The following is a 14,749-nucleotide window of genomic DNA, read 5'->3' as shown; positions in this document are numbered from 1 at the left end:
AAACGTTTTCTGTGTGTTGACTAGGAGAGGGTTGGCTGATCCCTTTCCCTTTTGTTTCATATGAGGCTTTCTTTAAGACAAGTTTTCAGTGGCTTTCACAGTTACCATATCCATTCTGGACAGTTGTCCAGGAGCACCCTCAGAATGAAATCAAGGGCAGGTAATGCTTGTCATGACATTTGTTCTTCTTAAAACTGAAAGCCACAAGAGTGCTGTGATGTGTGTCCTTCTAAAGTGCGCACTGGAGGTGAAGCCTGTTCTTCCTTCCTTACATTTGTTCTTCTTAAAACTGAAAGCCACAAGAGTGCTGTGATGTGTAAGTGTCCTTCTAAAGTGCGCACTGGAAGTGAAGCCTGTTCTTCCTTCCTCGGCATCTCTTGAATGTCCTTTTGCAAAAGTCTGTGTTCTGATTTTCTGTCTCCTGTTCACCCAACCTATGCCTTGCTTTAGGGGAAGGTGCTATCAACTTGGCTTTAGCCCAGAGCAGGAGCCAGGATGTGCGGATCAACGGGCCCCTGGGAGCGAGCACCGCCATGCGCATGGACACGGGATTCCCCATGCAGGGGGGGCAAGGTAAATCCCCTCAGGGCTGCTCCTGGTGCTTCAGACACTCAAAATTTACTGCTGGACTAATGAAACTCCACTGGTTACAGCAACTCTTTTTTGCAGGATTCTAATTGCCATTTAAATTAATGTCTGGTCTTATTCCGTGCTGTCAAACCATGTCCTGTGTCAGGTAAATGGATTGTTGGGTGCACTGTGTCCCACAGACATTGGAGCGATTTTGGCAGGGCCCATTGGTTTGTTTTCAGGTATTTTGAGGGTGTGGTGGTTTGGGGTTTTGTTGGTTTGTTGGGTGTTGGTTTGTTTGGGGTTTTTACATTCAGTCTGTTGAAGCAGATTAGTCGAGTGTAGTGAATTCACTTTGAAATATGCACAAATTTTCACAGTATTCTGCTTGGTTCTCTTTATGGAAATGTGCATAAGTCTTGATTCAGTATGCAATAAACTGACTTTGATTAAATCCACTGGAATTATAGGAAGGACAGGACACTGTCATTGTTACTGTCTTCTTATTTTCTGATGAACTTTTGAGATCTGATCATAAAGAAGGGATTTTTATGAAAATGTGTAGTTTTTAAACTATATTTTAGAGTATTGTATACTCATAAGGAATTTTAACTGCAACACTCAGATTTGACAAAGAGTTTTTACAGAGAAAGCTACAATCTAATTTATTAAAATAGCTGAATCATAAGGCAGAATAAATAACTAATATTTTAGTAAATGGAAGTTAAAGCAATTAAACCAGGAGCATTTTTGGTCAGTTTATCTAAGATGCATTTGTGGCCATTGAGGAGAAGGAATGGAAAGAACATTTCAGCTTTGTAGAAACCTAATTAAACAGCAGTGATGTTTTTGTCCTTAACAAGACTACAGCATTTTTAAGGGCTCTACTCTCCAGGGTACTGATCAGCACCTTCATTTCCTGTCTGCAGGTCAGCAACACATCAGCAATAGAACCAACAGGGCAATGTAGCAATCATTTAGAAAATTACAGCCTGTGGAAGTGAAACATTGAATTTTTTTTTCCTCTTGCAACACCTCAGTTACTTTTTAGTTTCAGATTTTGCAAAAACCTTGAGTTACTTTTTATGGCTTTGGTACAATCTTATTACTTGGTGCTTTGAGTGGTAGGTCAGGCTCACATTAATTCATGAGTCAGTAGTGCTTCCATTTATACTCTTTTTTTAAAATTTGTTGTTAAAGAAAGACCTACAGCATGACCTGAACTTATTTGTTTGATACCAGGGAATCTGAGATTTCAGACAGAGAGGTGTATCCTCAGGTTATTTTGGACAAACAATTCTTGAAGTCTAAAGAAGTGGTTTACTGACAAATATATTTTTTTTCTTGCTAAAAGAAAAATTCTAAAATTCTTCTCTATGTAACTGTAAGTCTTGATGATTTCTATTTCTATTTTTTAAGGTTTAATAAGAATGAGCAATGCTGCAGCTGTCATGATGTCCCAGGGTGGAAATGTGCCCTCCTCTATGGTGGCAAGTGGTGCTAGTGCTGAGCTGCAGCCACGAACACCTCGGCCTTCCTCACAGCCAGGTGGTAAAATTTAGCCATAATACTGATCTGAAAAAGTTCTTAAACTTTGATTCTTCAGCACATAGTCTTGAGTGTGTATTCATGAGAGTATCCAGAATTGTTCTGGAGCATTTTCCATGCCTTTCTGGGAGCTACTCTTTCTGTGCAAACCTTCCTTCCCCCTTAATCTGTTAAATTTTTTCAGATAATTTGGGTGCCTAATAAGTCACCAGCTTGCTTGGTGTTCTGTTCAAATATGTTGAGCAATGGCAATTGTATTTTTGCACTTGAACTGTCACGACTGAGCTTTATGTTTAGCTGAAGGTAAGAGAAGGATTAGTTCAATGAGGCAGGAATGTTTCTGGTGCTCTTTTTTCCCTTCTTTTCAGGAAGGGTAGATAGACTGGTAAGTTAAGGGTTGGGGGTTTGGTGGGTGTGACTGTTTGGGAGTTATTCTTCACAGGTTCCCTAGGGCAGTAGTCATGGCACCAAGACTGACAGAGTTCAAGGAGTGTCTGAATGATGCTCTTTGTCCTGTGGGTTAATTTTAGGTGATCCTGCCAGGAGCAGGGATTTAGACTCAACGGTCCTTCCAGCTGAGATACTCTGATTCTGCAGTTCTGAGTGTGTAGAAGGCTCACATCAGTCTGTAGAATTGTGGGGCTGTTGTGCTTTATTTTAGAGGATATAATTTATAAGACATGGCTTCTCTGGAGTATGAATTTTTTATGCAGAGTTAAGAAAATGCAAGCAAGCAATTTAGCCTTTGTTGTTTTGGGATGGGTTTTGTCTGTGGTAGGGTTTTTTAAAAATTATTTTTGTCTGCTATTTTATTAGATGCAATGGACCCACTCTTATCTGGGCTAAATATGCAGCAACAAAATCATCCATCTGGATCTTTAGCTCCTCAGCTCCATTCAATGCAATCAGTTCCTGTAAACAGGCAGATGAACTCAGCCAGCTTTCAGCAGCTACAACAGCAGCAGCAGTTGCAGAATCGGCCTCCCCAGCCACATCAGCAGCAACAGCAGGGTATTCGACCTTCCTTCACTTCACCAGCACAGGTTCCAGTTCCCCCTGGCTGGAACCATCTTCCTTCTGGAGCACTTCAGCCTCCTCCAACCCAGGGAGCACTGGGTACATTGACAGTAAATCAGGGCTGGAAAAAGGCCCCATTGCCTGGACAAATGCAGCAGCAGCTTCAAGCAAGACCATCTCTAGCAACAGTACAAACTCCTACTCATCCTCCACCTCCATATCCTTTTGGAAGCCAGCAAGCTTCTCAGGCTCACTCAAACTTTCCCCAGATGAGCAATCCCGGCCAGTTTACTGCTCCTCAAATGAAAAGCCTTCAGGGAGGGCCCTCTCGGGTTCCTACACCACTACAACAACCCCATCTGACCAATAAGTCTCCTGCTTCTTCTCCCTCCTCCTTCCAGCAGGGCTCTCCTGCCTCATCTCCCACCGTTAACCAGACACAGCAGCAGCTGGGACCAAGGCCTCCCCAGAGTAGCACTCTTCCCCAGGGATTCCAGCAGCCTGTCAGTTCTCCTAGTCGTAATCCTATGGTGCAACAGGGGAATGTACCCCCCAACTTCATGGTGATGCAGCAGCAAAACCAAGGTCCACAAGGTTTACACCCTGGTTTAGGAGGTAAGAAGTGCTGAGACCTTCTTTTATTTTAAAAGGAAAAGAAACATAAATTGTCTAGAACTAATATTGCTGTTAGTTCTGAAAAGATCCTTTATGAGACAGAATCAACAAATAGGTGGAGTATGAGGTGGGTATTGGTGAGTGAGCATCCACATCACTCTGTCTCTGTCCTGCAGTGTCACAGAGATGCCCAAAGGGTCAGGGAGGAGTTGCTGTGTGCATTGCACTTATTGCTGCCAGTCATCCTGTTGACAGCTCTTCTGTTGCCTTTAAGCAAGATTAGGATGTTCAGAGATGGTATGGGGATTTGTTTAGGTTTGGGGTTGTTCTTTTTTGGGGGGGAAAGGGGAGGATTTTTTGCAAGAGTGTAGTGAAACATTTTTTTTCTCTCTTCACCTTCCTCTGTCATTATTTACATTTTCTATTGCAGAAGTGAGGCATTGTTTTGCGTCTTCCTTTCTAAGCTGTGGATGTTTCTTCTTCATGCTGTCTTTGTCACCAGTTTCTTCCTATATGAAGAGGAAAAAGCTATTGTTGCCATGCTGCTGTACTCCCTGTCCTAAAATTAAGATGTTAAGGGATGTTTTAATTTCTCATTTGGCTGTGTTGTCTTTAGTTTTCTCTTTGGACCAATGCACTCACTTCTTTTCCTTACTACTCCTAGAGTTCTTCTCTAACAATGAAGGCATTTCTTTTGTCAGTCCCAGGATCTCTTTTGTGTCCTTGGTGGTTTTTTTCCCCTTGAGCCCTTTGTATTTCCATGCAGATTTTCCATGCTTCTCTTTGCTCACCCATTTGTTCATCTTCCTCTTGGATGACTGTTCCCAGGTCCCATACACCAGTTCTTGCTTAAGCCTTTGAAATAATTTCTTTATGTACTTATGGCCCATATTCTTTGTCCACCCACACACACATTAGTACATTCTAGTATCTTTCATTCTCATGTTGTACATCCAAAATCTGTCCAAACACTGAAAGGAATTCCTGTTTCTTGGTCTACTGATCTGGACAAGCTTCTTGTTTTCACTGTTTGTACTATGGGTCTTGTTTGAATTCAAATGAATTTTCTGTGTTTCAAGGTTCTCTTGGGATCTGCCAGTGCCCTGCACTTGATGTATCTTATTTTGTCTCCATCTGGAAGCAGTTATTCGTTATTTATTATAGTCACATTTCCCTACAGTCTTGCCTCACCAGCCATATGTCCCCATCAGAAATCTTAGCCATGACCTTTAGCCAGTATAATCTCCATGTTCTACTTCCTAACTAAACCTACTACAAACAAACCTCAATTTATTTAAGTTTAAAGTCACACCAGAAATAAACTATCAAAATATGTTTTTTGGTCTTATTTTAGACCTTATTGCTAAATCAACATTCCTGCTGTGAGCTGTATCCTCAGGTAATTTTAAAAGACAGAATTCCTTGGTTTCAGCAAAGCTGTGTTGATCCCACTGCTGAGATTTTTGCCTGACTTCTGTGCATGCTCATTCTTTGCTGCAATTTATATGGTTAATTTGTCATTATAGGTCCTTCCATTTTTAAACTACCTTGCATTTAAAGGTTTGGTGTAAATGAATGCATTCAAACGCTTTGCATTTCACACAGCCAATTTAGCAAATTGGAACTTATATCACATTTGGAATAGGCCAAGCTAACACTTTATTTTTTTTCTCAGTTCAAGCATTCCTAGGTGAAAAACATCCCTAAAAGTTTAGCAGAACCAAAGCTGGAGTGCAGTGATATGGTGTTCAAATAGGTCTGTTTCTGTATTTGCAGATATATTTGGTGTTTGGCCTATAGACTTGATTACCTTGAAATATTAATTACAACCAGATAATTAGCACAAGCAGTAAAATTAGATGTGCAAGAAAGCTGTAACTGCAGAAGGAATTGAAGTCACATTCTGGCACTGGGTCAGGAAAATAAAGGGGGGGTGGGCAGGGTTGCTTCGAAGTCTGAGGCATTGTGTAGACAGTGAGTTCAAAAGTGGCTTCTCTTAAATCCATCCATGCTGCTGCTCATGCTGGCAGGCAGAGGGGAGGTTTTTCTCTGTGTCCCAGGGCAGCAGCGATGTTGGGATGTGCCAGAGTGTGGGGGTTGTGCCACCTAAGTGCCTCAAAGAATTCCTTGCCCTTGCAGCAGGAATAGCAGAGTTATTTGAATGAGCAGCAGGTCTGGAGGTACTGAACCGTGGGGTTCCTCAGCCCACTCTGGGGTGAAAAGGCCCTTTGAGTGAGTGCACAAAACAGCACTGATCAGGAGTGTGTGCCTGGTGTGTCAGAGTTGGTGAGAGGAGCACATCACTAACAAGAATACCAGTTATTTCTGTTTCTGTACGTTGAATAAATTAAGGGAATGCTAAAAGATGCATTAGAGCAGAAAGCAACAAACCATGTTATTTCAATTTCTAGCTTCTATAAGGTCAAACGTGGACTTTTCACCTTCTCTGGGTAATAAGTTTTGTACTTAAATTATAGTTTGAAATTAGTCATAGTAATTTGTTACACAGAATTGTTGTACAGGTAAGGACTATAAATCTCTTCAGTGGATTTTGTATATTGGCAAAAAACAATTTCATATGACAGCACAGACTCAAAGGTATTCTCCAGTTATAGATTTAGTCTATTTTTTCCTTTCCATTTTCCACTAACTAACCGGAACATTCTCGTGTTCAGGAATGCCCAAGCGGCTCCCCCCGGGCTTCCCTGCAGGCCAGGCTAACCAGAACTTCCTGCAGGGCCAGGTGCCCTCCACAGCTCCAGGAACGCCAGGGAGCAGCGGAGCAGCGCAGCTGCCGGCCGGCCAGAGCGTGCAGCACACAGGTGTGACCTCAGCTTTGGCCATTTTCCGTCTGCAGCACCTTTCCCTGTGTCACGCGGCTCCCAAACCATTAAACTCCTGCCATTAGCAGGAGCTGCTGGCTGGGGCTGCAGCAGCACTCTGGGTGTAGTGCTGGATAGGGAAAAGAAAGGCATAAGGCTGCTCATGTTTCTCAAAATCCGACTATTATTGATGAGGATTGGGAGTCTGGGCTTCAGAAGCAGCTGTTGGGAAATTGAATGGAAGGTAGCACTGAAATTTGGAGGCAAGGGGTGATAAAGATACAACACAAAAGGAGCTTATTGCCCAGAAAAAAAAAAAAGAGTAATTATTTTAGAAGCAGAATAGCAAAATAATCTTGTTCTGCTTTGAAAATATTATTTATTACTTCCTTTGAAAATTTATGACGTCTTCTTAAAGTGTGAAAATGAAGTCTAATTCACAAATGTCTTCCCCCATTTCACAACTCAATTATTAGTCTTTTGGCTGGATTATGGATACCCTGATGATGCAATTTCATCAGTACTCTGTGTGCATTTGTTCTTTAACCCATTATAAAGTATCTTCAGGATTTGAAGCTCATTTTGGTTAGGAATTACTCTGCTGAGTTAGGTGACATTAGGGAAGATTTTCAAATTTAGGTGCAGATAACAACTGAAATTAAGTTTCTGTTCTGTCTTCTGCAGTGGGATACAGGGGAAGTACCAGTCCAAGATTTTATTTTGAGATGTATGATGTTCTGTTTTGACAACTGACATGCTATCTATAGCATCAAACTTTGCATCCCAGGACTGCAAATGTGTGAGATATACCAGTTTATTGGAAAAGGGAGGAAAGCAATTTTGGAGTACTCAGCATTTAAAGGTATCAAAACTCTTGCACCTCTCCAATTAGTTTCTTACTGGTATTTTCTTTTTATTATCTTAAGGTGGCCAAGGATCTGGACCTCCTCAAACTCAGATGCAACCAACACATGGCCCACCAAATATGATGCAGACCAATCTAATGGGACTTCATGGAAATATGAACAACCAGCAGGCTGGTGCTAGTGGGGTGCCACAAGTTAACATGGGCAACATGCAGGGACAGCCTCAGCAAGGACCACAGTCCCAGCTTATGGGGATGCATCAGCAAATCGTGTCCTCTCAAGGACAGATGGTGAACATTCAGGCTCAGGGATCGCTGAACCCTCAAAACCAGATAATACTTTCTCGGACTCAGCTCATGTCACAAGGCCAAATGATGGTGACACCCCAAAACCAAAATCTTGGTCCCTCTCCCCAGAGGATGACCCCACCCAAACAGATGATTCCCCAGCAGGGACAGCAGATGATGTCCACACATAATCAGATGATGGGACCTCAGGGCCAGGTCTTGCTACAGCAAAACTCAATGATGGAGCAGATGATGAGCACTCAGATGCAAGGAAATAAACAGCCTTTTAATTCTCAAAACCAGTCCAATGTTATGACGGGGCCAGCTCAACTGATGAGAGGACCAACCCCAAACATGCAAGGAAACATGGTGCAGTTCACTGGGCAGATGATGGCACAGCAGGGCCCCGTGAACGGGAATCCTTCTCAGGTGATGGGAATTCAAGGGCAAGTTTTAAGACCCACAGGACCGGGTCCTCACATCTCTCAACAACTTGGGGATACTGCGACCACAACAAACAGCGATGGGAACTTGACACAGATGTTACCTGAGGTTCCTGTGCAGCAGCCAAACATGGTGCCTTCTCATATGCAAGGAATGCAAGGAAACAGCAATGCTTCAGGCAGTCATTTCTCTGGCCACGGGCTGCCTTTCAATACAGGGTTTAGTGGAACTCCCAATGGGAATCAGGTTTCCTGTGGGCAGAACCCTGTGTTTCCTGTCAATAAAGATGTGACGCTCACAAGTCCGCTCTTGGTTAACCTCCTCCAGAGCGATATCTCAGCAGGGCACTTTGGTGTGAACAACAAACAGAATAACCAGAATGCCAACAAGCCAAAGAAGAAGAAGCCTCCAAGGAAGAAGAAAAATAATCAACAGCTAGAACAAACAACGTAGGTTTAATATTACAGTGTTTTTTATAAGGGGCATGAAGAAACTCCCACAGGCATCTTGTCAATATTTTATCAGCAAGTAATGGGTGAGAAAGGACTTGTATTTTATTCATATTGTAGCAGTTTCTCTCAAGAGTCAGTCATTGGAATGTTCAAGATTAAAAATAACGTGCAAATATCCAAACTCAGTTATAAACCCAATTGTACCAGCACTGTTCCTTACCTTTACTGGGTGAAGGAAGTTTAGCATGTGGCCCATGGTGCCACAGTCCTTGGAAGAGGAGGCTGTCTCTTTTAAGCAGTCTGACAGCCACAGTCAAAGGGAGGGAAGTATGTTCAAAAGAGCTAGAAGCCTCTATAAAACATGTGCAGGACAGATTTTGGGGGGTTGTTTCCTGAATCATGTGCATATCCTGACACATTTCTGCCTGGAATTGAGCTGACTTCTCTCTTAGTTGAAGCTGCAGCTAGAATTTAGAGGGAAGAATGTGGTACTTTCTGGGTATGAGATTAACAGATCCAAGCAGTGCTGGTCTTCCTGGCCTAGCAAATATTAGGAAGTAAAAAAAAAAACCCTACAGCTCTTGAGAGGGAGGAGGCCAATGGAAAAGATTGAAAGATCATGAATGAATGTGTCTTTTAGTGAAAATACAAGATTGCAGAATCTCTTCCTTCTTTGGCCAGCGTGGTCTTTCTTGGCCAGCTGTCCTGTAAGCATTTGCCATTGACAGTTCACTGTCACCCAGCACAGAGTGGTAGCTGCTGCTGCTGTGCCATTGTTCAGCTCAAAGAGTGAAGGCAGATATGCTTTATTTAATTGTCCTGATGCTGCAGTGATGCTCATTATCCTGGTGAGCCCATGGGACATTAACAGGAATCTTCCTGATGGTACTTGGGGGGATTGTTTTCAATCAGGGAAAAATGAAAAAAAAATTTGCACAGAAAATTGTAACACAGAAATATTCAAATATCAAAATTAAATTCTTAGAACCAAACAAAAAGGTGGCAATAGCACATGAAGATCCTGGTGTGGCTCTGGTTCCACCAGTCTATCCCCTTTGAATAATCGTGTTTTTAAGCTGAAGTTTATGCTGCCTTTCCTGGGGACACCTGTTCAGTTCAGTGCAAAGAGAAGCTCTCATCAAGTACTAAGCAACTGTTCAATATTTTAACTTTTCCCTTGGTTATTCAGTGTGTAGCCCCGGCCTGCATTTTCTGCAGTGTCAATGTTCCTTTGTGAAGGTGGAATTAATAATCTCATGGACATTTTAATTGTGGACTGAAAAATTCACATTGTATACAGCAAGTGATCTTCTGTGACAATCATTAATTGGCTTAACTAATACAAAAATAAAATTAAGAAATTCTGTAAGGTAAAGCAAACCATGCTAATTTAATAGGCCTGGGAACAAAGCTTTTCAAGCCTCTGCTGTATAGCTGTATACAGTCATGGTGTGGCTTGTCAGGTCCTCACTGCTGCTGGGTGATCTCAGGTTACAGCTGGAGGAGGACACAATCTGTGGCCAGATGTGGAAACCTGGGTAATTTGGCCAGCACCAAGTGTGCGGCCAGTCTGCAGCTTTGGGGTTACTTAGAAACCTAACACAGACACCACCTTCTCCAGTCCAAACAGATTCCAATAAAACAATGGTAACCACTGCTGTAGCAAGTGCCTTGCTGTGGAAGTGACAGAGCATTCAGAGGGAGCAGATGAGTTGGCACCACCTTCTGAAAAAAAAAAATCCATTAATAATTAAACTCTTCTTATGATTTTGTTTTCATTGGTCTTTCTGATGAGCACCCAGTCTCAGTGTGGCCTGGGAATATCAATAAAAGTGTCTTTAAAGCTCTTCCTCTGAGCTTGCAAAGCCTCACAAGACTATTTGCTTATTAAAAAGTTTTCACAATAGAAGAAGTTTCAATTATAACTTTTCTAATGAGCTGTGACAACTCAATTGCAGCTCCTAAATAAGGTTTTGAATCAGATTTTGGTGTAATTAACAAAGGAACCAGAATGTTCTGATATGGATGAGCATTTTGGTTCTACATGGACTAAATCAATACTTGATCCTTACAGAAGCACTAAGAAGGGAGCTGTTCTTACAAAAGTTCCTGAGTTTATTCTCCAGCAAAAAGAGGGAGAGTGCAGTGAAAGCTGGCTGTAACACCTTCCTGCCTCCCTACTCTCAGCTTCCCTCACGTGGTTGGGCAAGCTCAGCATTTTCTTGCCTTGGAACTGGCAGGAATGAAACCTGATTTGGATCACTTTCTCTTGCATCAGAAGCAAATATCTCAGCTTCCTCTCTGTCATTTTTCCTCAGAAATTTTAGAATTCAGAGCAACAAACTCACTCACTCAGCTTCCCTCACGTGGTTGGGCAAGCTCAGCATTTTCTTGCCTTGGAACTGGCAGGAATGAAACCTGATTTGGATCACTTTCTCTTGCATCAGAAGCAAATAGGATGCTTTGCATCTCAGCTTCCTCTCTGTCATTTTTCCTCAGAAATTTTAGAATTCAGAGCAACAAACCTTGTGTGGAAGTGCAGTTAATTTGATAATGACACTAAAAATAAATAATTTCTGAGAATAATAACACAGTAACAAAAGTACAATTAGCAATATGGATTGCAGTCATGTTGGAATGTAAATAGGATAAGTGAGCTATTGAAGGAGTTTATTCAGCTGAGTCTAAAATAGTTTCAAGGGTTTGCTTAACTGAGCAGCTTTGCATTGGAATGAAACCCAGAACATTTGGTTGTTTAAAAGTGTTTGCATGTGTGTGCTGAACCTGGAGACTGGGTGATGGGATGTAAACTGAGGAACAAGATGCTAGATGCAATGGGATTGTGGATAAAACAGGTTGGTTAATTCTATTAAATCCATGCGCAAATAAGCAGTTGTTTCATGTTCCCCTGTGCACAGACCATGAGCATCCTGTGCACTGGTGAACAAAAGTAATCCACTGTGGGAGGTCACTGCCAGTGCTGCCATTCGGGTCGCAGTGTCCAGTGCAGGTGGTGACAGCACTGCACACAAAGAGGCTTTTCCCAGGCAGACTCAGAGGGTTTCACTGCGGCTCCGGGGGTGCCAAGCCCCTGGCAGAGCTGGGAGATGCCCAGCAGCAGGGGAGGAGCCTCTCTACCCCCAGAGCTGCTGCTCCTGGGCAGGGCTGGGTCTGCCACACCTGTCATTTTATCTGTGCTCTCCTTATGAGCCAGCTGCCACCCGTGGTTTGGTTGGTTTGGGTTTTCCTGGAGTTCTCTCTCTGCTCTGATGAGGGATTTGTATCTGAAGTTTGTACTTCAGAGCGCAGCTAGCAGAGCAGAGGTACTGCTAATGACAATCAAGACTGTACCAGGTGTGCAGTTACTCATTTATTTTTTCACATCTAGAGCAAAAGAAAATAAGAATAAATATGGAGTATTTCGTTCCTCACACAAGCATCTTGCTATTCATATCCTGGGTTTTTTTCCTGAGTGGTTGTTGCTAAATGTTCCCAGTGAATTTCAGCCTCATTTGAGATTCAGTTGATGTTTAACTTTTCCAGCAATGCCAGAAGCAGACTTTCTTACCATAGATGCTGTTTGCTGGCAAACCAAGCTCAGGTCTGTTCTGCCAGATTTGCACAGATCCATCTGGCAGGAGGTGTTTGCTAAGGATCCACTGTTGCACTAGTTTTGTTTTCTGGGTTAAACCTTTCTGTGCAGTGATGCTGTCTATCAGCTTTGAGCTGAACCTTAATTGTAGCATTTTTAATTTCCCACCATTGTAAATAAATAGCAAAATTGATGAATTTGAGATTGCATTCACAATTTTAGGTATTATTTCAATTCACGTGGCTGGCACCTGCACTAAAGGCTGCAGTTCTTCTGGGTGATTTTGCTGCCAGAATTTTTGTTCACTTGTGGCTGTTAATATAATGCTGTGGGCATATCTCTCCATTTTGCCAGTGGAAAAAACATGTAAGCCTACATCCCCTGTATCACAAAAATTGGTGCTGTGCTGGATAAGACACAGCACTGCACTCCAGGTGCTTTCCTTGGCAGTCCTTGCCCTCAGCAGCAGTGGCTGAAACAGTTCTGTTTGCCCTGTTTTCACTTTTCTTCTCTCTTGGTGTATGTTATCTCCAGTTTTGACCTACAAAAATTCAGGGATTTCCAGTCACATGCTGCCTTTTGAATGTTGATTAGGTAGCTGATAGAACATTAGGACAGGCCAGGGTGTCTCCATGGGTGTCTACAGCTTAGTGTCAGCTGCACAAGATGCCAGAAACTGTTATTCTCAAGTAAATTGGAGTAGGATATATCTCCCCACCATTATGTATTTCAGAATCATATTTTGCTGAAAGTGTTACTTCTGTCCATGGCATTTCTGCATGATTCTGCCTCTATTGGCAGTGTACTTTTTTGGATGTCTTTAATTTTAGCTTAGAGCTTTTCCTACACAGAACTTCCTGTAACCTTCATATATTCATGAAGGTGATAAGGAGTTCAGTTCTTCTGCTCTCATCCCTCTTTATTTTACATCCTCTGCCCATATATATTGTTCACTATAGAAACCTGGGGTTTTTCTAAGTCTGCAAAAGCTGTCTTGATTTAGTCCAAGCATTGGGCATTGAGTCTGAACAATTTAAAATTGTCCAAGAGAGTCTCCTGGAGCATCAGATTCCTCAGGAGGACTTGTGGGGTGCTGATGGATGAGAAACTGAATGTGATCCAGCAATGTGCACTCGCAGCCCAGAACTCCTCTGAGTCCTGGGCTGATCCCCAGTGTGGGCAGCAGGGCTGGGGGTATTCTGCCCCTCTGCCCCACCTGCAGAACTGCTTCCAGCCCTGGGCACAAGGAGGACACTCCTTTGGAGAGAGTCCAGAGGAGATCACAGAGGTGCTCTGAGGGCTGAGCCCCTCTGCTCTGGAGCCAGGCTGGCAGAGTTGGGGGTGCTCACCTGGACAAGGCTCCAGAGAGAGCTCAGAGCCCCTTCCAGTACCTAAAGTGGTTCCAAGAACGCTGGAGAGGGACTGGGGACAAGGGATGGAGGGACAGAACACAGCGAATGGCTCCCACTGCGAGAGGGCAGGGATGGATGGGATATTGGGAGGGAATTCTTCCCTGTGAGGGTGGGGAGATCCTGGCACAGGGTGCCCAGAGCAGCTGTGGCTGCTCCATCCCTGGCAGTGTCCAAGGCCAGGTTAGACACTGGGGCTTGAAGCACCCTGGGACAGTGGAAGAGGGGGGAATGAGATGGGCTTTAAGGTCCCTTCCAACCCAGACCAGCCTGTGGTCGCTTACAAAGCCCCAGTCCCACACAGGTCTGGGCTCTGGAGGGTGACTGCAGTGCCTGACATGTCAGTGCACTCGTGCTGTGATGTTATCAAAGGTCTTGGATACCCTCAGTGAGTCACTTCGGGGTGTAGCACTGGAAGAAAAGGTGCTACCATTAAAATGAATTAAAAATGCATCTACCCGTGGCACTTGCTTATCCATACAGATGTCATAGAAAAGCATGTGTAGTTTAGTTGAAATATATGTAGCTTTATCATTTGAAATCTCCATTGGCATTCTCTTAGTTCTAAAGCTCAGATTCACAGCAGAAATAAATGTTTAAGGTCAACAGAGTACCAGGCAACTTGTTTCCTTTTCAGTAGTGCCTAAGGCAGTGACTATACAGACCTGGTGTGTGTGTTCCAGGCTGGCAAGTTACATCAGAGACGTTTCAGTGGGTTATTGCAGGTCTGTGGAGAGTGCTGGGAATTAATTACTTGAGTACTTAGTTATAGAAGCAGAAATCAAACACTGAGGCTGGCTCTTAATTGTGATTATTTTTCTTTCAGTTCTTCAGAATCACGTCCAGCTGGCCTGGAGGAGAGTGATCAGTCATCGATGTCTGGAGACCAAGGAATGAGTTTAGAGAAGTCAGGCCCTAAACTCTCCGATTTTGCAAGTAGGCCACCAGGTTAGTAGGATTTTTCTGTGATTATCTGAATGTAATAACTATAGGAAAGTTTTAATGATCTTTGCAACAGTTCTATTTTATTTATGCTATCACACATTCAAGTTCAAACTTTTTTTCCTCCTAGTAAGTAATTGGTACCATTGTTTAAGTGTTTTATTTGGGTTAGCTCAAAATAAAGA

At 43.0% G+C, this 14,749-nt stretch overlaps 1 protein-coding gene across 4 annotated transcripts in view; it reads left to right on the top strand.

Moving 5' to 3' along the window:
- The window catches only part of NCOA6 (nuclear receptor coactivator 6), a 37,312-nt gene that overhangs the window by 9,047 nt on the left and 13,516 nt on the right, over nt 1–14,749 (top strand). For 2 of the 4 annotated variants that reach the window (XM_041398183.1, XM_041398184.1), the window contains exons 5-10: nt 451–573; nt 1,990–2,118; nt 2,935–3,750; nt 6,426–6,572; nt 7,499–8,618; nt 14,449–14,570. In XM_041398183.1, the coding sequence (XP_041254117.1) occupies nt 451–573; nt 1,990–2,118; nt 2,935–3,750; nt 6,426–6,572; nt 7,499–8,618; nt 14,449–14,570 (2,457 nt within the window). The remainder of the gene's footprint in view (nt 1–450; nt 574–1,989; nt 2,119–2,934; nt 3,751–6,425; nt 6,573–7,498; nt 8,619–14,448; nt 14,571–14,749) is intronic. The other 2 variants (XM_041398185.1, XM_041398186.1) reach the window with 2 other exon arrangements.

This window comes from Onychostruthus taczanowskii, unplaced genomic scaffold (assembly GCF_017590055.1).
Source record: "Onychostruthus taczanowskii isolate IOZ18803 unplaced genomic scaffold, ASM1759005v1 scaffold142, whole genome shotgun sequence".
Classification (NCBI taxonomy): domain Eukaryota; kingdom Metazoa; phylum Chordata; class Aves; order Passeriformes; family Passeridae; genus Onychostruthus; species Onychostruthus taczanowskii.
This window is presented reverse-complemented; position numbering and strand designations above follow the sequence as displayed.